Raw genomic sequence first — 26,192 nt, 5'->3', positions numbered from 1 at the left:
AGGGTGGGGAAGAAAGGGGGAGGGGTTGCGCTCTATGTCAGTGAGCAATATACATCAACCCTCATCAAGACAGAATCCAAGGTTGAGGAAGTAGAAGGATTGTGGGTTAGGCTATATGGGGGGCAAGGAGAAAGGGATTTGGTGGTAGGGGTCTGCTACAGACCCCCACACCAAGGGGAAGAAATAGATACGGGGCTCCTGAGGCAACTCTCGGAGACCATAAAAGCTAAAGAGGCGGTAGTCATGGGGGACCTAAACTACCCGGACATCTGCTGGGAGACGCAGACAGCAAAGTCCCATCGCTCACGCAGGTTTCTAACCTGTGTACAGGACCTCCACCTGACACAGGAAGTGCATGGTCCCACTAGGGGGAATGCCATACTGGATCTGGTATTGGCAACAGGGGATGACATGATAGGGGACCTCCAGATCGGCAGCCATTTGGGAGACAGTGATCACCTAATAATAGAATTCAACATAAGACGGCGAGTGGGTAAGGTAACTAGTAGGGTGAAAGTGCTAGACTTTAGGAAAGCTGATCTCAATGCACTCAGGCAATTAGTCAAGGAAGCACTGCAGAGTAGGAGTTTTGAAGGGATGGGAGCCCAAGAAGGGTGGCTGTGCCTTAAGGAAACGATCCTTCGGGCACAAAGCAAGACGATCCCCGAGCGAGGCAAAAAGAGGGAAAGGGGCCAGGAGGCTTCCATGGCTGACCAGAGAAATCCAGGGCAGCCTAAGGGCCAAAACGGGAGCACATAAAAAGTGGAAACAAGGTGAGATCACTAAAGATGAATATACCTCCTCTGCTCGTGCTTGTAGGGAGGCAGTTAGGCAGGTCAAAGCTACCATGGAGCTGAGGATGGCAACCCAAGTAAAAGACAACAAGAAATTGTTTTTTAGATATATTGGGAGTAAAAGGAAGGCCCAGGGAGGAATAGGACCCCTGCTAAATGGGCAGAAACAATTGGTGACAGACAGGGGGGACAAGGCTGAACTTCTCAATGAGTTCTTTGCCTCAGTGTTCCTAAGTGAGGGGCACGACAAGTCTCTCACTGGGGTTGTAGAGAGGCAGCAGCAAGGTGCCAGACTTCCATACGTAGATCCTGAGGTGGTGCAGTGTCACTTGGAAGAACTGGATGCCTTTAAGTCGGCAGGCCCGGATGAGCGCCATCCAAGGGTGCTGAAGGCACTGGCCGACATCATTGCAGAGCCACTGGCAGGAATATTCGAACGCTCGTGGCGCATGGGCCAAGTCCTGGAGGACTGGAAAAGGGCTAACATGGTCCCCATTTTCAAAAAGGGGAGTAAGGAGGACCCGGGCAACTATAGGCCAGTCAGTCTCGCCTCCATCCTTGGTAAAGTCTTTGAAAAAATTATCAAGGCTCACATTTGTGAGAGCCCAGCAGGGCAAATTATGCTGAGGAGAAACCAGCATGGGTTTGTGGCGGGCAGATCGTGCCTGACCAATCTAGTCTCTATGACCAGGTTATGAAACGCCTGGACACAGGAGGAGGGGTGGATGTCGTATACTTAGACTTCAGGAAGGCCTTTGATACAGTATCCCACCCCATACTGGTGAACAAGTTAAGAGGCTGTGATGTGGATGACTACACAGTCCAGTGGGTGGCGAATTGGCTAGAGGGTCACACCCAGAGTCGTGGTGGATGGGTCGATCTCGACCCGGAAGGGTGTGGGCAGTGGGGTCCCGCAGGGCTCGGTCCTTGGACCGATGCTCTTTAATGTCTTCATCAGTGACTTGGACGAGGGAGTCAAATGTACTCTGTCCAAGTTTGCAGATGACACAAAGCTATGGGGAGAAGTGGACACGCCGGGAACAGCTGCAGGCAGACCTGGATAGGTTGGACAAGTGGGCAGAAAACAACAACAGGATGCAGTTCAACAAGGAGAAATGCAAAGTGCTGCACCTAGGGAGGAAAAATGTCCAGCACACCTACAGCCTAGGGAATGACCTGCTGGGTGGCACAGAGGTGGAAAGGGATCTTGGAGTCCTAGTAGACTCCAAGATGAACATGAGCCGGCAGTGTGACGAAACCATCAGAAAAGCCAATGGCACTTTATCGTGCATCAGCAGATGCATGACAAATAGGTCCAAGGAGGTGATACTTCCCCTCTATCGGGCGCTGGTCAGACCGCAGTTGGAGTACTGCATGCAATTTTGGGCACCACACTTCAAGAAGGATGCGGATAACCTGGAGAGGGTCCAGAGAAGGGCAACTCGTATGGTCAAGGGCCTGCAGACCAAGCCCTACGAGGAGAGACTAGATAACCTGGACCTTTTCAGCCTCCGCAAGAGAAGGTTGAGAGGTGACCTTGTGGCTGCCTTTAAGTTCGTCACGGAGGCACAGAAGGGAATTGGTGAGTATTTATTCACCGAGGCGCCCCCGGGGGTTACAAGAAACAATGGCCACAAGCTAGCAGAGAGCAGATTTAGATTGGACATTAGGAAGAACTTCTTCACAGTTCGAGTGGCCAGGGTCTGGAACGGGCTCCCAAGGGAGGTGGTGCTCTCCCCTACCCTGGGGGTCTTCATGAGGAAGTTAGATGAGTATCTAGCTGGGGTCATCTAGACCCAGCACTCTTTCCTGCTTATGCAGGGGGTCGGACTCTATGGTCTATTGAGGTCCCTTCCGACCCTAACATCTATGAATCTATAAGTTAGTAGCTACTCTTTTGAATGGGTTGGAGTCTATCTGTTTCAAGCAGAGCGCTTTGGACAGGCACCTGCTAGATGTACTGTGAAGGACTGCCCTACGTCATCTGTGATGGGTTCACTGAGGAAGGAACAGAGAGACAATATAAGCTATGACTTGGTACAAAAAGAAGGATCAATCAGCCCTATGTCTCATCTGCATTGTGTATAAGCTTGAAGCACAGACATTATTGCAGAGAGACTTAAGAGATTGGAGGCCTTTCACACAATTACCATCATCAGGTGCCTGGTAGAACATGGTATGACTTTGTACATATTACAGAAGTCAAGCAAACCACAGGGTTTGAGAATGCGAGCTTTGATCAGACATCAACAGCTGTCTGGACACTTGGATGAATCTATCCCTGCACACAGCCCTGAAGTTTGCCATTGCCATCTGATCAGGCAGATATCCCTCCCTGACTGGGTTGAGACCACTTTGTCACATACACCCATCTTGAATTCATCACATTGCTGACCAGTTTCCTAGCTTGGTTTCCAGGCCCCATAAATATTACGTGGAGTAAGACCACCATAGGTGGAAGTAATTGTGGATACAAGCAACAGACCCTTGCTGCCCAAGTGAATGGAAAAAGAACGAGGGCATACTGTAATCGTGCAATTAGTGCAAATGTTGGGTATGGGGCCTTCCCTAGGTAGTTGGCACTTTTTCTATGACCATGAACAAGGGAATGAGACCACAGCAGGTCAGGCAGGGTTTAGAATGTCCCACAGGGGTTTGTGTGGAAGCAGCCCACTTCACTGTAGATGCATCTCATTTTCCCTCCATACCCACGTTAAGAGAAGGGGAAGAGGGAGCAAAGGGATTTCATTACACTCCAGGCAATCCCCACTGCCCCACGCTATGCAGGGGGCTCTGCCACAAGCCCTCAGGGGCCCCGATCCCCACTGCTGCAGCCAGCAAGTGCAGGGGCTTTTAAAAAAGTGCCCAGAGGCTGGGGCTGGGCGCAAGATGGGGCCAAGTAGGGCAGCCACGGGGGCTTCTCCCACAGTTCCCCTGGCCCAGGGAGAGGCAGGCACAGCCGGAGGAGCTGCAGGAGAACCTGCAGCCGCTTGGCTGTGCCTGCCTCTCCCTGGCCAATCTGAAGCAGCATCTAATCTCCAATTCTGATTTGGTCGACTCAAATGGGGACAGTAATTCGAATCATCAAATCAAGTCACTGTCCTCTGAATCGGCTGAACCCAAATCTAATACTTCTCTATTTGCACATGCCTAATGGACATGCAGGTTTGTAAGACAAAGTGTAAGTCTCTCAGAATAGTGAGCTGGATGCTTTGCTGTAGGAAAAAATGGGTCAAAAAGTGGCAAGCTAAGTGAACATGAATGCTTAAAGCAACGCAAAAACTAATAGGACAAAAATGACCAGAGGTTTAAATAGCAGCTTATAATGGAGTAAGATGTAGTATCACTTCTACATTTGGTGTCCATGCTTCAGAAATGATGTAGCGAAACAAACTGATGCTATTGTGTCAGGCTAGCAAGTAACCTTTACTAAAAGAGAAAAGATGACAACCTTCCATTTTTATTCTTTTCAGTCTTTTCCACAACCCTGCTTCTTCCTTCTACTGCCTATCTGCTAAGTTCCTCAAATCTTATGAAAACCATATGCTCTCTTCCTACATCGGGTGTAGGTGAGAAACCAGAGATTACCTCACTGGCTACTGTGAGCAAAGAAAGTATTTATCGAGTAAAAAGCATTGCGAAAATTAAGAGCTAAGCTAATTCCAAAAGTAAAATACTAGTAGATTTAAGCCTTTTGCAAATGCTTTTAAATGAAGGATTTTCTCTCTTTCCTTTTACCAAAATATTGAATCAAGAATTTGACTGCAGTTAAAACAACTTAGCTCGCTACCTTTCATAAGCAAAATTGTTGCAGGAATCACAGACACTTGGTCTACATGTCAGAGACCTTGGTCCTCCTTCCCAGGGAGCCTAACCATGCTTCAAACCTTTAGGGGTGGGGTGGATGCATTCATACCCTGGGGGTAGGGAAGGTGGTAGAACCTTATTAGTTCATGTTTAGGATTGAGAAACTGAAAAGATGACAAAATCCAGCAGGGAAATACAAAAGCAAATACCAGAGCAAGGTGACATTAGAGGGATGGGAGTGAGGAGGGGAACTCAACTAGGTTACAGAAAATAGCCCAACACTGCCAATGTAATAGTCAGTTACAAAAAAGCCTCTCCCAAACTACATTTCTATTCAAGTATATTCATCATCCTTGCTGCTGGTTGGTTATGTATCAGGGCTTGATTAATTAGATACTGAAATCAGCATCTCCTGGTACATATGAAAAACAAATTTTATATAGGCAACAGCAATATGGATTACAGTGTAAACCTGATGTTTTATCCACCAGCTTCATGTTATGTATATTGACAGGCTGTAGACGGTCTTCTTTCAAATACTGTTACTATACTAAAGAGAGATGGATGAGGAAGAAATAAAATGGCTAAAGCACAAGATGAGGTTGTAAAGGAAGTAAAAATCAAAATGTTTATTTTTACCATTTGAAAGCATTTTACACAGGTTTTGATCTTCAGAATACCCTGGAATCAGTAGAAAAAACTTTAAATGAACAGGTTGTTTTTTTTCCTTTTTACAATAGAAACGTTTTAGCAGTCAAAATTGAGACTAAAAAAATACATGCAAAACATACTCCTCTCAAAACACAACTCTGAACAAAGCACCAAACTACACAACAGATATGCAGAATGAAACAGCGTTTTAACATCACCAAAAAGTAGTCTTCATAAAAGGTGTCAAAGTCACCTATTCACTAGGCACTGTTCACTTTTGAAACAGAAGAGACAATAAAAATATTGTCCACAAGTCTGCGATTCCAACTCAAGGGCTGTAACCAGAAATTCTTTGAAATTCCATGTTTTAATAGCGACCTGTAAAAAAAATTACACATCTATTAGACTTCTAAGGAGCAATGGTCTTTAGCCAGCATTTTTAAAGTGTACCTCATCTGCATCTGTGGAGTTGCCCTGCTCAAAAAGATACTCAATTTGAAGAGCTACAGATTGGGCTGCACATGTGAACTCAGTGGACACCTCCCATAGGATTTGGGTTGGAGGTAGTCAGAAACAGGAGGAGCAATGACATGAGTTATTACCTTACAAGCCAGTTGAAAAATACAGATCTACAGGCTTACCTGGGGTGCCATGGCAACACCGGACAGGTAAGATTGCCCCATGCTCTCCCACTGAAATTAGGGCTCCCTGATCAGCCTAATGCAGACAGCAAACTGCTTCCTGCTGGGCAGCACTTCTTGGTCCAGTACCCCTTACATTTTCCCTGGAACCAGAAGCAGCTGAGACAATGGACCAGGAAGGGTTATGCAGCATGAGGTAGCTCCCACCTCCTTTAGGGTGATGAGAGAGCCCTAATACAGAAGCAGCACATGAACAGCCCTCCTCTGGCAAGCTGTGCAGCAGGCCGTTTCACCTGGAGGCAGAGACCTGGCTGAGGAGCACAGAGGCAAACTGAGACTGCACCAACAATGGTTCTTACTTAGGAAAGGAGGGGTTGCCACCACATTCAAAAGAAGTGGAGGTGGGGTGCTTTGACCATAAAACAGTTTGAACCACTGCAGTAGATAAAGGGGGAGGTGGGAGGCAGTGCATGTGAATGGTACAACCCATTTCTCAAAATCCAATTACTTTAAAATTAAAAGAAGGCACTGATGAAGTGATTTAATCATGTGTACCAACTCATGTGGGAACAGCAAGCTCTCAGTCACTTGCACTTCACTTGGGGCACCTTGCCTGGAATAGCAGCCTTGAAATGGACAGGGCTTACTCAAAAAGCAGACAAGGAAGGCAGACATGGTTCTAAAGGACTGAAGTGCCAACCTTACATGTTAGTCAATTCTGACTGCCAAATAAGCCAAATTACGTGCAGTTATATTTCAACTGGCATTCTGTACAGGAGATAAATGTATGGCTGCTATATAAAAAGCAAAAACAGATATTCGGAGAGCCCTTTTCTAAAACGTGCAAGATCTCAAATTTAAGATGTTGTACGCAGTAGGCAAAGATCATCATGTTGGGAACCTCAGCTACCTTTTAAATGCCTGTTGGGACTAAAAGGTCACTCCTGACATGTACAGAGGCATAACCAAAGCTGTAAATGTGACAAGACAGCACATGGCAACTGGGCTGCCCACAACTCTTTAAACAGTATATTAAAAAACCTGAAGGGATGCTTTCGTAAAGTTCCGAAGAATAAAATTAGCATTGGTCTCATCTTTAAACGGTGGAGAAGCCAGTATTCATTTTTCCAATGGAATATGCATTACACATTCAATATGCATTTGCCCATTCAAATAATTGTTTAAGTTAATTGAAGTCCAATCAAACCACAAAAAAAACAAGGCCAAAAGGGACCTCAGAAGGTCAGGCAACATGACAGCAAGGTAGGCAAGGGAGAAGAAAACAAAGCAGTTCAGCTAGGGAGCACAGGGCAGAGCACCAGAAAGCAGAGCAGTTGATCAGCCAGGGGAAGGGGATCAGAGTGGCACACCTGCCAAAAAGGTCGTTCTCCACTGTTCCTGTCCAATCCTGCTCAAGGCAGGATCATCTCTATCCAAAGCATTCTACACAAGCACTTAACAGCATAGCTGCTTTTGAACTGCCAGTTCTAAAACAAGACCACTTACGAGGCGAATAGGATCGAGATCGGGAACGAGATCTGTAACCTCCTCGGCTGTAATATGGTGATGGTGATCGCCTCCTGTGGAAAGAGTCAATTCCAGTTTCAGAAGGTTATTAATATTTATGTTAATTGATGTGATAGGGAAAGATACTGCATTCTCTAATTTTCCTTTGGCACACAGACACCGGTGATTACTGGATGTAACCAGTTCCTGACATCAATTATTAACTTTGCCACACCCACAGTCCACTCAGCTGTTTAACAATGGTAACTTATTCACTGAAAATACACACTACTTCAGTTATAGAACTATCCATACAGTGTACTAATAGATAGTGTGTAGTTAGTTAGCCCTAGTACTAGATGGCATCTATGAAATCAGTAGCACACGGAAAAAACAAACTTGTTATACTCACTCTTTCTAATGAAAACGCTATTTTTGCATTCTATAACCCTTTTATGAATAAACCAGTTACAGAGACGATATTTTTTTAAATAATTTAGTTTAAATAAATTTCCTGCTATATGACTCATTACAGACAAGATTAACACCCACCTCAAGCAGCATTCCATAACATGAAAACTTCTTAAAGTTAAATCTGAGATGGACAGCTAACAGCATGAAATCTTTGTACTGGACTTAACTGGGGATCCCCTTCTTTCTAGACTAAATCCATACCCCCAACCCAAAGCTCAGAGTATCTCAGATTTTTTCAGTAACTGCTTAACCCCTTGGCATAGACTGGAGCATTATGGAGGGAAAATGTGCAATGCCAGTTTATGCTAAAAAAACCATAGCACCCATCTATACACCTTTCAGGTGGCAAGTGGTGTTGCTGACAGAAATTAACTAACTTCCATGTCTAACCACTTCCCTTTAATGCTTTGGAAGATGCACTAGGCTCTGGCTGTTTGATTCTTATGTAGCCTTTTTTCCCCCTGAACATTTCCACTGTTCTCTGCATATTAAATCATTTCCTAGCATACCTGTAAAACTGATCTCTGTCTTGGACAGCTCTCCACCCTCCTCCTCCTCCTCCTCCACCTCCTCCTCTGTGAAGACAAAAGCAATAAATAAATGCAAACGTCATTTTACTTGCAAAGACATAAAACAAGAGAAAGGCACATACACAGAGAAACCATTTGCAGGTACAATTCTAGTCTGATCACACAGGAGAGATAAAATGTCTAAGAGTGCTGCATAAGATAAACAAACTACCGTTTTTCATTACACTTAATTTGTGTAGTGTCACTTGGCTAACGTCACAGCATTCAGGAAAGTGAAAAAGGGCTCATGTTTCAAGTGGCTTAAACTGTATTTTACACTTTTCTATCCTCCAAGCAGCAGCTCAAGACTATTTTAACATAAAGCATACAAAATCCAGTGATTGTCAAGATGTGCAAAACCTTGTACTTGCACATCCAGCTGGGCATCTTGTTTTATTTGTTTCCTTCCCCCTCCCCCGCCAAGTATGACATGTGCAATCAGCTCATTCCTATGTGGAAACATGAGCAAACAGATTCAATGCATGGGAGAAGCTTATTAAAAGCAATAATGAGACTTCTTAAACACAGCAGCCAAGCAAGACATTCTCCATAAGGAGGAAGAGTCACTCACAGTGCACAAGACATCCAAAACAGATGTTATAGTTTTAAAGCAGTGGCACTCTGGTTAAGAATCACAGCAACTTGGGGTTCTCAAAGAGCCTTTCAGGGGTGCCACAACGTTAGAAATGCTATGTACGCCAATGATTAACAAATTAAATCCAGAGATTTCAAATAGAATGCTGCAGTGTTAAGAAAAAAACCTTTCAACCCGTTGTGGTCTTTCCAAGTTGTTATTTTTCTGTAGTCAGAAAACAAGTGAAAACTAGGAGCTAGCACTTTCCTAAGGGTGCCTCAAGTCTATCAAAGGATACCTTGAGTCTAAAAGGGTCAAGAACTACTTTTCTAGAGCATCCAGAAGCATGTCAGATACCTTGCAATGCAAACAAAGTAGTGCCAAGCCCATGCAACAAAGCTTGCAATCCAAGCTTTAGACAAGAGAAAAAGAGTGTTACAAAAATAAGTTTCACAGTTACTTAGGCATGTCATCTTGGGTGTGAACATTTTTTATTCTGTTGAGACAGGTGGTATGCAATTAAAATAGCTTTGCCCATTCTGTTGTCACCCCTAGCCCATGCAAATCACTAGAGTCTGAGAGATCATTTCTAGCACACATGGTCCTTAACTCTGCCCCCACACAAATGATCCTCATGCCTGACAGAATTAAGCTCAAAGAATGCACAGAAAGTTTGAAAAGGTGCCAAGTGCTCCAAATTGCTACTGGAAGCAAAGAGCCCTGTGAATAATCAGGTACTGATTCACATTATTCAAATGACAGCAAAGTGCCCCGACTCAGCTACTGATTATTCACAGGGAACTGGGAACACAGCAACCATGATTAAAAGGTAATGTGAGTGCATCCTGAGGTGGTGGTATAGACCAGTTTGGGGAGATTCTCAACCACTTTAAGTTCAAGACTCCTCTTAGAAAATGTCAGCTCTGAGCCCTCACTCATTTTTTGATTACAGAAAAGTAGAGCAATTTTTGTTGCAAAGACTACAACAGGGCAAAATGTTCTTGATACTATAGATTTCTTATTTAAAAGATATTGGTTCATCTTGTGAATGGCATATAGATGTTTTCACACCTAAAGGTGCAGCCTGGTTCAGAAACACTGGTGACAACAAAACCATTTCACTGGGACTTGGAGTATGAATGTAATTTGCATAGAGAAAAGAAGGGGTAAATGGATGCTAAAAACCCTTGTAAATACAGCAGGTCTCAAAAACCATCAGTTAGCACTTTTAATATGAAGCAAGAAAAGATTTCACATATTGACAATTTCTATTTGGGAATTCCTTTTCTAAAGGCTGAATGTAGTTTCATTTTACCAAGATCTCTGTGCACAGTTCAAATGTATACAAATACCCTGTTTGTAAGGGAAGGGCTTACAACTTGTTGCAACACTTTGCAGTCTTGTTCAGCTAAGCATTATAGGTCCCATACCACATATTGAGGGAGTAAGCTATAACAGGCAATTCTTATTTGATACTGGATTACAAGTAAGATTTCACTGTTCAGATGAAAGAACAATGCAACACACCAGATGGCACCAACTGATTTTTCAGCTCTACTCCAGTGTTGGGTGCATTAGAGTACAGCATGTAAAAGGGCTTCAAGTTGCTTTTACACAATATCATTACATGCACTAAACCCAATGCAAATTTACTCCCAAATGACAGTAAAGTGCCCCAACTCAGTCCAATTTTTCAGCATCATATTTGGAAGTTTAGGTGAGGGGATTCAGTACTCAGAAAACTGAGATGTGGAAGTCACTAAACCATGCCTTAACCTCAGCCTCTAGGAAAAGAATACTATACAATAAAACAAAGACGAAAAGTACTCCCCTTATTCGTAAACAAGGAAGGGAAGAGGTAGGATAATAGATGGAGGGCCAATTACCCTTGATGAACTTATACAAGGTCAGACAGACCTTCTTTAAACTTGTTGAGTACGACCACGCTAAAAGCATATCATTCTAGATCATTTAGGGCCAGATCTAAAAAGGTATTTAGATGCCAAGCTCCTATTCAGAAGGTTTCCGATTTAGCCCTAAGGGGAGAGGAGGGAAGGAGGGGGAATGCCGAGTGCAACTCCAGCTATCCTGGAAACAGCAGAACAAAACCTGCTGCCATGCTCTGTTGTGCTGCCCGTAGAGAAGATACGGCTCACCCCTCATGTCTGCCACAAAAAGAACTGAATGTGCATCTTACTAGCGAGTTTTCTAAATATGGGCTGCCATTTATTTTCCTGTGTGCAGGCAAGATTGTGCAACTAGCTGTTCTCATTGGTATAAGTAGTGAGCAAGTGAAAATGCTTCTAGTCCTACTGATGCATCATCCTACTGACACATCATGGTTAGGCGCAGCAGCAGGACCAGTTTGCTCAATGGAACTCTCTTGCGGATACTGCTTAGAATCTTGCCCATCTTTCCGACTGCCCTTCACCTGAATTCAAACTCTTGTTAGTCGAAATTCAATGAAGGAAAATCATGGACAGATTTGTGGGCTTCTGAATAGACTTTTTAGATTAAAAAAAAAAAAAGGGAAAAAAAAACCAAACTTACTTTGTTTATTCCACATGAGATTAAGGGGGGAGAGGGAAGGAAAGGAGGAAGAATTAATGGTAAATAATTGCTCCTCTAAGATTTTCCTGAACTAATACTCTTGGATTTAAGATGGAGTTTGTGATAAAATTCCAATGTAAAAAACAGGAGCAAGAGAACTCTGAGCCCTTAAGCTAATTACATAATCAGCATAGGCAGAATTAGTAGTGTTCCCTATGAAGGTTGCCCAACACCCCCCAACTAAGACCTACTTTCAGTTGCTTAGAATTTTGCCAGTGGTTTGGACTAGCTTATATGCTAGTTAACTGTTTTAAGCTTACTTTTTTTTTTTTTAAATGCAGCTGAAGCAGTTTCAACCTGAGAATAAAATTATGGAAAACAGATTATTCTGTCATGTTAAAAGTGATGATAATCATTTTGTTGGAAAATACTGGTGCCAACACACTCTAGAACAAGACTAAAAACTTTGCCAAGATGTGGCCTTTGTTCCAGGAATATGCCTTTTGCTAGTCCTGTAAAATCTATCCAACAATGGCCAACGAAGCTTTGAAAAGAGGTACAGCTCAGATGTATTAAAAGGAGACTACACTGTAGCTACTAATACTATTTTAAAAGGTTTGGTCTTAAGTGGCCACATTCCAAGCTTTCAAAAATCCTTGTGATGACCCAACTACACATATGCATTCTCCGCTGTCTCAGAGGGACTCTCTCAGTTTTGACTGTCCTCACCTACGAAGGGCAAACAGCCAAAAAAACAGAGTAGAAAGCTCATTTCTTCTGTACCCCCACTATTAAATTCCAAGCAGCATGTATTAAAATCATCTGTTTCAACAGATCAGAGAACAGAACAGATTAGGCCAAGAAGTATGACAGTGTTGGGACTGGACAAAAAAGTAGCTGAGTGAAAGCTGGTGAGGGAAAAAAAAACAAAACAAAAACAGGGAGAGAGAGAGAGAAGCAATGGTCACCATCTTTCAGTACTGGGAATGATTCAGATGGTATCAGTGCATCAAACAGGATTCCAACCCCCCCCTTTTTTTTTTTAAAAGGAAACCTAGAGAGTAACACTAACTACATTTAAAAACAATTACTCTAGAGTCCAGCACATGAAAGCCAGAATGAAGGGTATCCAATCTCAATGCAGCCTCCTTCACATAAGCATTAAAACTACAGCAATGTATACAAACAGGCAAGTTAGAAAACATCAATTAGCCTTAAGTGCTAGATTGCAACTTTAACCATTTCAGTAGTATAGTTATTCTGTAAATATGCCAGAATGAAGAGCTCCTCTATGTATAACATGTTTTTTGTTTAACCCAGCTTTGTGCAGGCCAATAACCTGAAGATTCATTTAATAAAAACTTTCTACATTTTCATCAAAATGATCAAATGACAAAACTAGCAAAAAGGTCAACTTTTTTAAAATCAAGTTCCAAGTAAGTTTTATAGTATCGTTGTAGAGATATGTAATCAAGTAAATGCAGACAATTCTCCCTCCACCTCCCCAACAAATTACCATGGTGTTGAACAGAAAATGCAATTTAATGAAGACAGACAGGATCTTATAGGAACCCAAATTTCCTAAGCAATTGGAAAAACACAGCACCCCAGCAAGAGGATTTAAAAAAAAAAAAAAAAAAAAAGAGCAGCTGAAAAGAGTGAGATTAAGGTAGGGCAAGTGTATTGGATTTCTTGAAATCTAGGTTTAACTGCATTAGATGTCAGGCAAGCTGAACTTGTCTGTTCAAAGGGACCTGGATATAAATGGAGTAATAAGGACAACTTGAGATAATGAAAATTAGATGGTATCTTCAAGGGTTCTTTCATTACAAAATTTCATCCCATTACTATGGTCAGCCAGAAAGCTTGATTCTCTGGACAGACTTATCCCCCCCACAACTCAATCCTTGTGTGGAAGCTAAAATGCTACCTGCCATTTTGATCAAAAAATCATTTGATCCCCAAATCAAACACCATTCATGTTAGCCAAACTATCTTTGAGTCATGCTGGGATAGGCCTTCATATTTAAACCCTCTGCAAAAAGAAAAAAAAAAATCATGATGTTTCATCCACATTGTTTTTCCACTAATTGTCTTCTGTTCTTTTATCTTTACCACTGTATTTAAAATTCCTTGACTATACTTATGTTAGTGTTGTAGGTACAATTCAGTAATAAGCACTGCATTTAATTATTTCAATTCCTCCCATTTAAAACTTTGCATTTCCTACAGCTAATTGTGCTGGTGGATTCTGGAGCAGCTGTTGTCTGGAACAGATTTTACAGCAAGAAAATCCAACTCTGGATGCCCAGGAGTTAACAAATAGATGCACTGTCTTGGAATATAGGTTAACCTTGTTGTTTTCTGTACCAGCCTGACACTGTCCTTTTATGGGACACGTCAGACTAAATACCGTGCATAAGTGAGCAACTGCTGCTTGGTATTAAAAGAAAAGGCTCGTTACTTTTTGATGCTGCGTTACACTCACATAAAAAGTCTTCCACTGTCATACTCCTACTACTGGTAATAACAGTGGCAACAGTTTGAACTCTTTTGTTACAAGTCACCTTAAAACACAGTGGTAAAAACCCAAGTGATGGCCTCTCTGATACAATTTGAACATTGCTACCTCTGGTGGAGGTACAGCTGTGGTAGAATTTTTTCAAACATATAACTGCATCAAAGATGTCTTACTCTTAACTCAAGATAAATCACCAATATTGAAGTACATGATATGTATATTTGTATGCTTAGTTACAAATTTAACAAGATAGCATCTTGGACTAATCTTAGGATGAACTGAAAGTTCTCCTTGAACAAGAGTCCATTCCAGGTTTGACCAACAACAGTTCTTCCTCTTGTGCAGTCAGAGTCAACACAAAGATGTGTAGTAAGAACCAGAGATTTCAAAACCAGAATTTGAATATAAAATTAAGTGATTTTACAAGAATTCCAAGGCACAAAGCATAGTTAGAAGAAACACAGGTAAGTTATTTTCATAAACAGTTTTTAGAAAGCTATATTGCAAGATGATTTGAAGGCTTTTTTCCTCTTTTTGGAAGTACTAGTTAATACCAACTCACCTATATGACCTGCTGTAATAATCCCGATCATCGTACCCTCTGTCATATCCCCTGTCATAGTAATCTCTCCTTCTGGAGCTGCCGCTATAACAGTAAAACAGTCACAGTTGCATTTAATACAATACAAAAGAGTACATTCAGTTAACACAGCTGTAGAAGTTTTCAAATAACATCATGAAATACATGTAACAACTGCAAACCCAACCCAACTATTCTTTGCATTTAATCATCCAAAATGGGTTCTGGGAATAATTTCTCCCCAAGCCAACTTTTTCTTTTCTTCTACCTTGAAGATGTTCCCTTTGGAACAATATATCCTTGTTAGGCCAAAGATGACTTCAAGCATAACATTTCAGTTACACAGGCATTATTTTAAAAAGCCCAATTTAAAAAAAAAAACCGCCATCAGCCGAAGGAACAAGTCTTTTCAGTTTGTTAAGAAATAAGCATTTGGGTTTAAAGCCTAATGTCCAAATTTTAACTATCCTATTAAGCAGCGCTGTACAACTAAAGCTTGCTATTATAACCTCCTGGGTTTTCCAGGGAAAGTGACACTTGCACAAATGTAAGAAGCACACTCACAAAACAGAACTAAATTAAGGACTGACTAATTTGGAGATCAGAAAGGTGAATCTGGAAAATGCTTCAACTGTTCCCTGATATTTTGCTTTCCAATTAACTCTTATTTCCATTCCTGGCTATGGAGATAGTGATATATATGATTTAACTTACAATAAAACATTACAGTATATTGTAGAAACAAATGCTTCTTTAAAGTAGCTGCACAGATTAGCACACAAATGCCTAAACTTTATAGCCATATGCCAGGTGTTGTACAAGTAGCATTCAAAAAGGGACCCTGATCAGGGATCCTGGTTCTGACAAAACCCCCCAAATCCCTTATTAAAATTAAAAGCCCCCTGCAGCTGTGCTGGTGCCCCTCACTTGCCCCCTAACAACTCCCCCCCGGTGCCCCTCACTCACCCCTAAAGCCATCCCAACCCTGCTGGTGCCCTTCATTGCCCCAACAGCCCCCCGACCTACTCGTGCCCCCAGCCACAGGCCCTGCCCCCCAGCCCTGCAGAGAGGGCTCCCAGCTGCTAGGGCTGTGGGCTCAGGGCCATAAGTCTGCAGCTCCCTGCCCCTAGCAGCAAGCAGCTGCAGCAAAAGCAGCATGGAGCCAGCTCCTCCACTGCTCTGCCTGCTTCGGTGGGGCTCGTGAGGCTGGCTCCTGGGCCCCCCAGTCCTGCCAGTGCCCCCAACCATGACCTGCAATCCCCCAGCCCTGCCAGAGGGGTCCCCAGCCCCCTGCAAGCCCCACTTACCTCAGGCTCTGGGAACAAAGAATGAAGCTGAGCTGAGCTGAGCACAGCTGTGGCTGATTAAGAGCCTCAGACCCTGCCCTTCTGGGCAGGGCTGGGGGTTTTCCCCACCCTGTTTGCAAACAGCTCTCCTAGGCTGGAGCTCAACCAGCTTCCAGAGATGTTTGCAAGAGCAGGGAATCTGTGGGTTTCTATATAAAAAGGAGAAATCCGTGTTCTCGCTGATAAAAAAGGGGGAAATCTGTGGTTTTGTTTTTCCATTGGAAATGGAAAACCAGGCTCCCTGTTGATGATTAAAAAAGAAACCAAAATGCAGAGCATGACAAAGTAGGAACATACAGAAGCAGAAATACTTTGTGCTCTTGTAGACAAACAAAATAGAAGAGGCTATTGGGTTTTTTGGGGCAAGGGGAGGGAAGTGGGGTGGGTACTGGTGCCACCTTATTTCAGGGATAACTTACTAAGTAGGTCTCCCCATGTAGATTCCAGGCGTAGGAGTATGAGGTCTTTTTGTTATGGAGAAATCTACTCGGATCCTTCTCCCATCCAGTTCCATTCCGTTGGCACGCTCTTTAGCCTATACAGAATAACATTGTCTGAATTGCTGTTCTAACTTCAGACTGGTAATAACCTTATGCAACCCATCACAAGTTCTAGATACTCCAATTTAAAAAGTGTCCAAGAGACAGAAGAATGTAAGTGTGCGCGCTCATAGGCTGCTTGCAGACATTTAAAAAAAAAAAAAAAAAAGGTGCTTTACTTTAAAAGTGCATTTTGCACCAAGCTCAGCGCATGCCCAGAAGACAGCGCATTAGCTGGACCCAGCTCACCCAAGCTCTGCACAGATCAGGTGCCCCAAAGGGGGCTTCCTTGCTGCCTCTACCCAAAAGCTGGTCAAGTCAGCTTTAGATAAAAGGGCCAAAAAGACCTGCCAAAGCACCTGATCCATACAGATGCTGCAGAACTGGGTCAAAGTAACCTGCTGCTTCTTCTGGTAAAGCAAAGGGTTTTTTTTATTTATTTTTTAACGTCTGCAAGCAGCGTTAATGTTTTAATTTCAGCAAATATGCTTATACATCCATTAAAGTGGACCTTATAGGTATGGAATACTTGTATGCACGTTTCAAACAAAGCTCCTATGCTGTGCTGAGAGATCTGCAAATATGATTCAGTAAGTGCTCAAGAGTACTTGTAGCTTTTTTACAACGAATTGAGAAGAGCTTGGCAAAAAATGTAAAGTGTACGAGAACTATTTCTTCTGTAGCTGCAGATAAACAGTTTCTACTTTATAGCATTAAGTAGCTAATTTGATATACAAGGCAAAAAGTCTACTGGTTTACTGCTGACCCTTGAAAAATTGTGCATGTCCATTAAACCTAGTATGATTTTGGCTTTGGACACAATTAGCTATCATTCCAATATGAAAACTAAAACTTTTTAAATCTTGTTTTAAAACTGCCGAATACTTTCCAAGATAGGAAGACCACCCCCCTAAAGAAGTAATAACTTAAAAAGGCAAGTTGTTTAACTCTTCCAAGTCAAATTGTGAGAGCTAGAATTTGCGTAGTTTTAAGTTCTGTTATATATTGAAATATTTTCCATTCAACCATCTGCTTTAGAGGCTAGTACGCAATATTTAATACATATATAGCACTTTTCATCCCATGCAATTCCAAAGCAATTTCCAAATTATGCTCAGCAGCATTAGTCAAGTGCTGTTCTTATCTGACTGGTAAGAACTTCCATGACTATACCAGGGGAAACAAACAAGCAGTGTGGAACTTTTTCAGACAGAGGTAAAAGTGAGTTAGCCACGATGGAATTTTATCTTGTGGTATTTGAAACCCAATGCTTAGATCACTAGACCATCCAAATTCAACCTGGAAAGAAATGGTCCTCAAACCTCCTGGCCAAACTGGTTTAAAATAAATGCAACCATAATCTCTTCACTTTTCCTGCAGAACTTGCTATGCCTGTTACTGCTCAGGCACTCAATATTTATTTTGCATTTTGACTGTTTCACATCTTTCCTTGTATTCCTCTTCTACACTGGCCTCAAGCACAGGAGAAAGAACCATAGTTTTGCAGAGCACTGTACAAGAACATTTCAGCAGCTGAGAATGGCAAATGTTCCAAATCATACATATTCCAACTTACTTCCTTCGCATCTTCAACATTTTCAAAATATACGAATGCAAACCCTCTTGAACGCCTAGACTGCTGGTCGTACACAATGGAAACATCTGCAATTGGGCCATACTTGGAGAACACTTCTCTGAGATCCCTTTCAGTCGTATACAGGCTCAGTCCAAACACACCAAGACAGCAGTTTGGGTCAGGATTTGCCTATTAGAAAGAATCAAAATATTGGAGTTTAAAAACTTTTACTTTTTGCAAAACCCAATACAAACATGAGCTGCTTTCAGAAGATTTCAAGGCAGATCCTTAAGTTAGCTTCCCAGCTACAAGTACAACAAGCCCGTACGTTTAAGTCAGCTTTTTATAACGAGGTACTAGCCAATTGCTTGTCAAGAGTAGACCCTCCCCCCCTTCCCTCTTGGGGTCCAGCAAGGGGAGAGAAGCAGGTGCAGGCCTGATGTGGGGAGGAGCGGGCCCACTGTGGCAATGGGGGGAATGGGGAGCAGCAGGCCCAGGCTGATGCAGCAGCGGCGAGCAGACAGGAGGAGTGGGCTTGGGACTGATGCAGGTGCTGGATGGAGAAGTAGGAGTAGGCCTGGGACCAAGGTGGGGGGGGGGGGGGGGGGGGGGGAAGAGCTGCCCTCACCCCCCACCATAGTACCCCACCCCACTCCCCCTCACACTGCCACCCCTACCTCCAAGGAGCAGGGGGGAGGAGCGGCGGCGGCGCAAGGCCAGCTCTGGTGGCCTCGCCCCCACACCTCCGCTTCCCATTACCACTGCCTGCAGGGAGCAGCGGGGGAATATTATAATGACATTACAAGTTTATTTTCAGAAGTGAGTAGTGTCTGAAAATGCCTAATCTTCTACTTTTAAGTGGCATGCTGACTGGTTAATTTGGATATATACCAGGGGTGGGCAAAATATGGCCCGCGGGCCGGATCCAGCCTGTGAGACCATTCTATCTGCCCGCAGGGCCCTTAAAGAATTCAGAAAATTAATATTTCTCTGCTCTTGGTTCCTGTCAAAAACGACAGGAACCAAGGGCAGCAGGACCCAGGCAAAGCCTGGCAGGCTCCCGCAACCCCCGGGGAAACCCATCAGAGGCTTCTGGCCTGGGGCCACATGGCTTAAATAAATTTATAGTTGGAAGATTCAAAGATAAAGGCTACTAGTTTATTACTTACCCAGTGTTCCAGTAGCCAAAAACCAAGAACTTGGAACATGTACAAAGATTATTAAGAACTAGCTACAAGCACAGCAGCTTCCTTGACTACCTCAATTTTTGCTGTTATTCAAAGGAATTTACTTTTTACAAACCAGAAAAATGGAAGCGGATTTGAAGGGAAAGGAAAGGGAATGTTATAACCAACTACTTGCAAGGCAGTCGTACCCGATTTCCAATATGACGCCTGCGAGTAGACATAGGGGAATGACTATGACTGTGTCGTCGTCGATAATCCCGACTGTAAGACCTACTCCGGGACCTCCGGTGAGAGCGGGAGCGGGAACGGGATCTTGTATAGTGTCTACGAGAACTCCTCCTTGACCTAGACCTGTGGGGAGAAAGAACTAAGTTACTTCTAAAGAGTTTTAAAAGTTGCCAATGCATAATATGCTGAACTGCAATACCCATGCTTCTTGTTTAAAATAGTTCATAACAGTCATGCTATACCACACCTTATAGGATCCAAGTACTCAATTCAGCTCCAGTTCTTAGGATTAAGTCAGCTCAGAAAGAATTACAACTTTCATTCTAAACCCAAGCATTTTCTAACAGTTAATACTTTTCTTAAGTTTATTTTGATTTGAAGTAGTTTATACTTAGTTTAGTCCCAAAAGATAAAGAAATATTCCTGTCAGGAGACTGAAAATAGCATTTTTGGCAGAGATATTATTGAAAAGAGGAAGGGACTTGAGATTTGACAGAATGCAACTATCTCTGCTTATGAAAACAACTACAAGCATATGAAGACTTTTATATCATGGGAGAATGAAGAAATATTTATCTATAGGACAACATGATATTCAATGAGACTGTAAAAGCTCAGTTCAAATAAAATGAATGAAGGAATCTACCTGAAGGCCCAGAGGTTAGCAGTTAAGGAAGATTAAAGAAATAGACTTTTAGACTGGCATAGAGACCCCTGTGATTTTTCTCCTTATTAAGAAGTGACCCACCATTAACTGGAGCTGCACATATTGTCTTTGTACATTCATACTTGTGGTATGTACCATGAGCTATGACTTATCCTCTGGAACCTTTCTATAAAGTCTCTGGGAAAACAATGCTATGGCCCTCTCTCCAGCACTGAAATGTGAAAGGCAAGGTCCCATGAGTCCAACTGCTTCAATTCTATTAAACCAAAGAATTCTATGATCTCAAAAACTCTGGGTTAGAAGGAATTGGGGAGACGGTGCAAGCTAAATATGACTGAATTTCAACTAACACACACCAAACTAAGCAGCTCAACTAATATAGCTTGTCTTTTTCAATGCTGATGTCAATACAATGACTAACTTTTTCTTAGCTTACTGAAGTCTTCAGTCATATTTAGCAAGGCAAGTTAGGAAAAGCCCTTGAAGAATATATGTTTTTAATCACACCCTTTGGAGATGTTTCTGCACATTCCCACTTGTGCTTCAAATGGTCTCCAAAAGCAGAGGAAAGAACAGGGTAGTTATGAAGGCAAACACCCTCCAGAGTAACCTACTAAATCTATGCTACAGCAGACCTTTCAAGAGAGATTCTACTACTTTTCTGTTTTGAGATGCAAAGAAGGAAACAGTAAAAGAAAGGCAGAGGGAAGGAATGCTTAACTTTATCATGACAACGTTTCAAGCAACATTTAACATGGCATGGCAAATCTAGTTCTCTCCCCCTCTCATTGCAAACAAGGAAAACTTTTCATTTGAAGAGTGATCTAAGGATCTTCCCTTGAATTTCAGCAAACAAAAAAGAATCTTATCCAACTTTAGCAGACAGCAATGACAGATATCACAGCTCTAAACATATCTGATGTGTTTAAGTAAAGCACAGAGGATGGTATCCTTGGAAATGAGGTGTTCCTGAGCAAGTGCCTTTGGGACTCACTGAATATTAGCCATGATAACCAAATATTTGGTGAGTTTGAGGAAGTAGCCTGGTTTCCCTCCATGCTTTTTCTGAGAATGCTTCCATGCTTTACTTAGTAACACCAGATATGCAGAAATCCTAGAGGCCTTAAGTGCTCTGGTATAAAAAAAAAAAAAAATATTCACATTCTTACTGTGGAACTTACTACAAAAAATCTGGATTCTTGGTGACAAGTGAAGGTTGCTAAGTTCAGTTAAATATGAAGCAAGGTATATAAAGCTGTTGTTGGCAGGCCAAGTCATCCGTCAGTGAAATGTCAAAGTGACTTGTCTCCTGGATTGTGATGGCAAGCTCTGAAAACTTTAATACCTGCACTGACAAATCCCAAAACTTCTTGGGTATTAGACAGTGACCAAGACATGGAGATCACAATAAAAATAGAAGACAGAGCTGTGTTATAATTAATGGCAGGGACACTAGTGCATGCGTTGTCCTAATCAGAATCTGATAAGCCATCACAGACACTGCTTAGAGGAAGAGACTACCTTTGTGTATATATTGGGGGTTTGGATAAGTTTTTGAATATTAAACTGCTACTTTATGGGTTGGATTCATTAATAAAGTTAAAAAAAGAAGGAACAAAAATTGGGAGTCTTACTCTCCAACCCATATGTTTCTCCAGCATACCTGAGAAACCCTTAAGGAAACAGCTCCAGCTGCAGCCTGAGTAACACCCTCTTACAGAAGCCAAACTCCCCTGATCTTGGAGAATGCTCCACCTCTATACTATGCAATCCTTATGCTAAGACAGACCCCCTTGAAAAGGCCATGAATCTGGAGACTGGCAAACAAGTATAAACAAGTCTTCCTTGCCCCGATCTCTTAGGGAGCCACGGTCACCATGTTGAAGCAAAAAGGGTCTCAACATCAAGAGGAGTTGAAGAACCTGGTCCTTGCTAGACCTGGTATTGGCAGCAGGGGATGATATGGTAGGAGACCTACAGATCGGTGGTCACCTGGGGGACAGTGATCACCAAATAATAGAATTCATCATAAGACCTTGAGTGGGTAAGGTAACTAGTAGGGTGAAAGTGCTAGACTTTAGGAAAGCTGATTTCAATGAACTCAGGCATTTAGTCAAGGATGCACTGCAGAGTAAGAGTTTTGAAGAGATGGGAGCCCAGGAAGGGTGACTGTGCCTTAAGGAAATGATCCTTTGGGCACAGAGGGAAACAATCCCGATGCAGGGAAAAAGGGGCCAAGAGGCTTCCTTGACTGACCAGAGAAACCCAGAGCAGCCTACAGGCAAAAAGGGGGGCATATAAAAAGTGGAAACGGGGAGAGACTACTGAAGAGGAGTATACCTTCTCTGCTTGCGCTTGTAGGGAAGCAGTTAGCTTTGGCCGATCTACCATGGTGCAGAGGATGGCATCCCAAGTTAAGGATAACAAAAAATTGTTTTTTAGATATATAGGGAGTAAAAGGAAGGCCCAGGGTGGAATAGGACCCCTACTAGATGGGCATAAGCAATTGGTGACAGACAGGGAGACAAGGCTGAACTCCTCAACGAGTTCTTTGCCTCTGTGTTCCTAAATGAGGGGCAAGACAAGTCTCTCACTAGGGTTGTAGAGAGGCAGCAGCAGGGCACCAGACTACCAAGCGTAGACCCTGAGATGGTACAGAGGCACTTGAAGGAACTGGATGCGTTTAAGTCGGCAGGCCCAGATGAGCTCCATCCAAGGGTACTGAAGGCACTGGCTGACGTCATTCCCACTAGTGGCTGTGCAGTATCTGAACACTCATGGTGCACAGGCCAGGTCCCAGAGGACCAACTGGAGAAGGGCCAATGTGGTCCCCATTTTCAAGAAGGGGAGGAAGGAGGACCCAGGCAACTACAGGCCAGTCAGTCTCACCTCCATCCTTGGCAAAGTCTTTGAAAAAATTATCAAGGCTCACATTTGCAAGAGCCCAGCCAGAAAAATTATGCTGAGGGGAAACCAGCACGGGTTCATAGCAGGTAGATCATGCCTGACTAATCTAGTCTCTTTTTATGACCAGGTTACAAAACACCTGGACAGAGAAGTAGGGGTTGATGTCGTTTACTTAGACTTCAGGAAGGCCTTCGATACGGTATCCCACCCCATACTGGTGAACAAGTTAAGAGGCTGTGACTCGGATGACTGCACGGTCCGGTGGGTGGCGAATTGGCTAGAAGGTCATACCCAGAGTCGTAGTGGATGGGTCGGTATCGACCTGGAAGGGTGTGGGCAGTGGGGTGCTGCAGGGCTCAGTCCTTGGACTGATACTGTTCGACGTCTTCATCAGCGACTTGGTTGAGGGAGTGAAGTGTACTCTGTCCAAGTCTGCGGATGACACAAAACTGTGGGGAGAACTGGACACACCGGAGGGCAGGGAACAACTACAAGCAGACCTGGACAGGTTGGACATATGGGCGGAAAACAACAGAATGCAATTCAACAAGGAGAAATGCAAAGTGCTGCACCTAGGGAGGAAAAATGTCCAGCATACCTACCGCCTAGGGAATGACCTGCTTGGTGGAACGGAAGCAGAAAGGGATCTTGGAGTCCTAGTGGACTCCAAGATGAACATGAGTCGGCAGTGTGACGAAGTCATCAGGAAAGCTAATGGCACTTTATCGTGCATCAGCAGATACATGATGAACAGAACTAAGGAGGTGATAATTCCCCTCTATCCGGCGCTGGTTAGACCGCAGTTGGAATACTGCGTCCAATTTTGGGCGCCGCACTTCAAGAGGGATGTGGATAACCTGGAGAGGGTCCAGAGAAGGGCCACTCGTATGGTTAAGGGCTTGCAGGCCAAGCCCTATCAGGAGAGACTAGGGCATCTGGACCTCTTCAGCCTCCGCAAGAGAAGGTTGAGAGGTGACCTTGTGGCTGCCTATAAGTTAATCATGGGGGAACAGAAAGGAATTGGTGAGGCTTTACTCACCAAGGTGCCCATGGGGGTTACAAGAAATAATGGCCATAAGCTAGCAGAGAGCAGATTTAGACTAGACATTAGGAAGAACTTCTTCACCGTTAGAGTGGCCAAAGTCTGGAACGGGCTCCCAAGGGAGGTGATGCTCTCCCCTACCCTGGGGGTCTTCAAGAGGAGGTTAGATAGGCATCTAGCTGGGGTCATCTAAACCCAGCACTCTTTCCTGACATGCAGGGAGTCGGACTCGATGCTCTATTGAGGTCCCTTCCGACCCTAACATCTATGAAAGGAAAGCAATAAGTAACGTATGCCTCCAATCACAAAAAGAGCAAAGGATTCCTTTACAATGGAGGCCTCTAGTCTGCCCCTGTGCTCCTTTCTCCCCTAGTCCTGAGATAAAGATTCTTCTTGGTTCTCTGGCCAGCATGCCCTGATTCTTTGCCCCCTGAAACACTGCTCCTTTTTCTGTACTTGAATGAAGTTAACCTAGCTAGAGATTTTGCAGACTGAAGTAGACTGGCAAGAAGGATCCAGCTCTTATGTAAGTGGAGACTCCTTTCAGACTACTGACAGAGCTCCATACTCATGTAGAGGATATTTAACAGGTTTGGAGTGGATAGTGTTGCCTGTTCTGGTACCCGTGGCTTCAGAAAAAAGCAATTCACTCCATTCTTAATAGACTAATGACCTGACCTGAGGAGAGATGGGGGCCTTACGAGGAATGATGGACCCGGTGTGGAACCACTCACACTGGCCCAAAGACTAGCAACCTGAACATTCTAATGTTAGCCTCCCAAGACCTCAGCCAGGCATGTGCATCTTAATGCAAGATCAGGATAAGATATTTAACCTGCCTCTTCTCTGGGTCCTTGAGCACAAGACTGTGCGATTCAAAATGGAATCTGAAGATCAAAGTTGTTTACCTTTGAACCACAAAAAACCTTGATGAGGAGTGAAGAAAAAGAAGCCCTGTTGGGAGAAGAAAAAAGCCCCAGACCCAGAAGTTTCAGGGTATTTAAAACTTCCTGTAACAGTGGCTGCAAATAGTCCAGCCTAATAGGGAATGGTTATCAACTATGCTCACATGTAGGAACATATTTTCCCCTTGTTCAGAGTATATTCCAACCGTTAAATTGACAGTTATGACATAAAAACCTCCTCTAAAAGTAGGATATCACAAAAGAGTGGGATATCTACATGATTTCTGCACCTTCATCTAAAGTATCTAGTAATGCCCACTACCTATATGGGAGGATAAATAGATAAGAGGTTTTCAAACCTCCATTATACAGAACATTCATTTTACAAATTATGGGCTTTTGTTTTTTTAAAGTTTGTTTCCAGCCTTCACAGTCCAGAAGAAAATCTTTAAACATGCTAATTATAATAAAGTGGGAAAAAAAACGACAACAAACCAGCCACATCAATATACAGTGAATTTGGGATAAAAGAAAACCCTGTTTTCTTTCTCTAATTAAATGTCATTGCAATACTAGCATGAAAACTTAACTATATGTCATTAATGTCAAAAAATCTAATGAAATTAGGAGGTGAAGTAGGGAAGCAGATAAAAAGTGTACAAGCAGTTGTTGCAGGAAAAGGAAATGACAAAAATCAACTAGAAAGGGAGAAAAAAAGGGAGAAAAACAGAAACAACAGCAACCAACATTTACTTTCCCAACGAATGTAACAATAAGGTCATAAGTAAGTTAAATGTATAGTTATTATAAAGCCATATTTCAGCCTCAGAGAGAGCTCTGCAGAGCAGGAGTACTTAATTCCAAATCTGTACACTACCTCACAAATCATGATTACAGATTTAGTCCTCCTCACAGAATAAGCTGGGACAATTCTGGACTAGTAGAACAGTGATTCATCTGCCATGACTAAGCCTTGTGATAGGACTTCCTTTCTTCCAAGTACTGCTAATTTTATTCTGCTTGTACAGTTAAATTCTATTCCTTCTCATCAGAGCTGTTTAAGTTGGATGCTTATCTTGCTGGGATCCTATGACCCCAGCTGACTTCCTGCCCTTTGGGCAGGGGGCT

The 26,192-nt window shown here is 43.0% G+C and overlaps 1 protein-coding gene across 3 annotated transcripts in view; it reads right to left on the bottom strand.

Annotated features, from left to right (window-relative positions):
• Positions 1 to 5,198: 5,198 nt before the first annotated feature.
• The window catches only part of TRA2B (transformer 2 beta homolog), a 32,060-nt gene continuing 11,066 nt past the window's right edge, over positions 5,199 to 26,192 (bottom strand). For all 3 annotated transcript variants that reach the window (XM_019489855.2, XM_019489856.2, XM_019489857.2), the window contains 7 exons: positions 19,504 to 19,666; positions 18,129 to 18,317; positions 16,433 to 16,548; positions 14,650 to 14,733; positions 8,383 to 8,448; positions 7,400 to 7,473; positions 5,199 to 5,630 (listed from right to left, as the gene is read on the bottom strand). In XM_019489855.2, the coding sequence (XP_019345400.1) occupies positions 5,620 to 5,630; positions 7,400 to 7,473; positions 8,383 to 8,448; positions 14,650 to 14,733; positions 16,433 to 16,548; positions 18,129 to 18,317; positions 19,504 to 19,666 (703 nt within the window). In that variant the 3' untranslated portion in view covers positions 5,199 to 5,619. The remainder of the gene's footprint in view (positions 5,631 to 7,399; positions 7,474 to 8,382; positions 8,449 to 14,649; positions 14,734 to 16,432; positions 16,549 to 18,128; positions 18,318 to 19,503; positions 19,667 to 26,192) is intronic.

Source organism: Alligator mississippiensis, chromosome 7, assembly GCF_030867095.1.
Source record: "Alligator mississippiensis isolate rAllMis1 chromosome 7, rAllMis1, whole genome shotgun sequence".
Taxonomy (NCBI): domain Eukaryota; kingdom Metazoa; phylum Chordata; order Crocodylia; family Alligatoridae; genus Alligator; species Alligator mississippiensis.
Note: the sequence above shows the minus strand (reverse complement) of the source record. Positions and strands in the feature narration are given on the sequence as shown.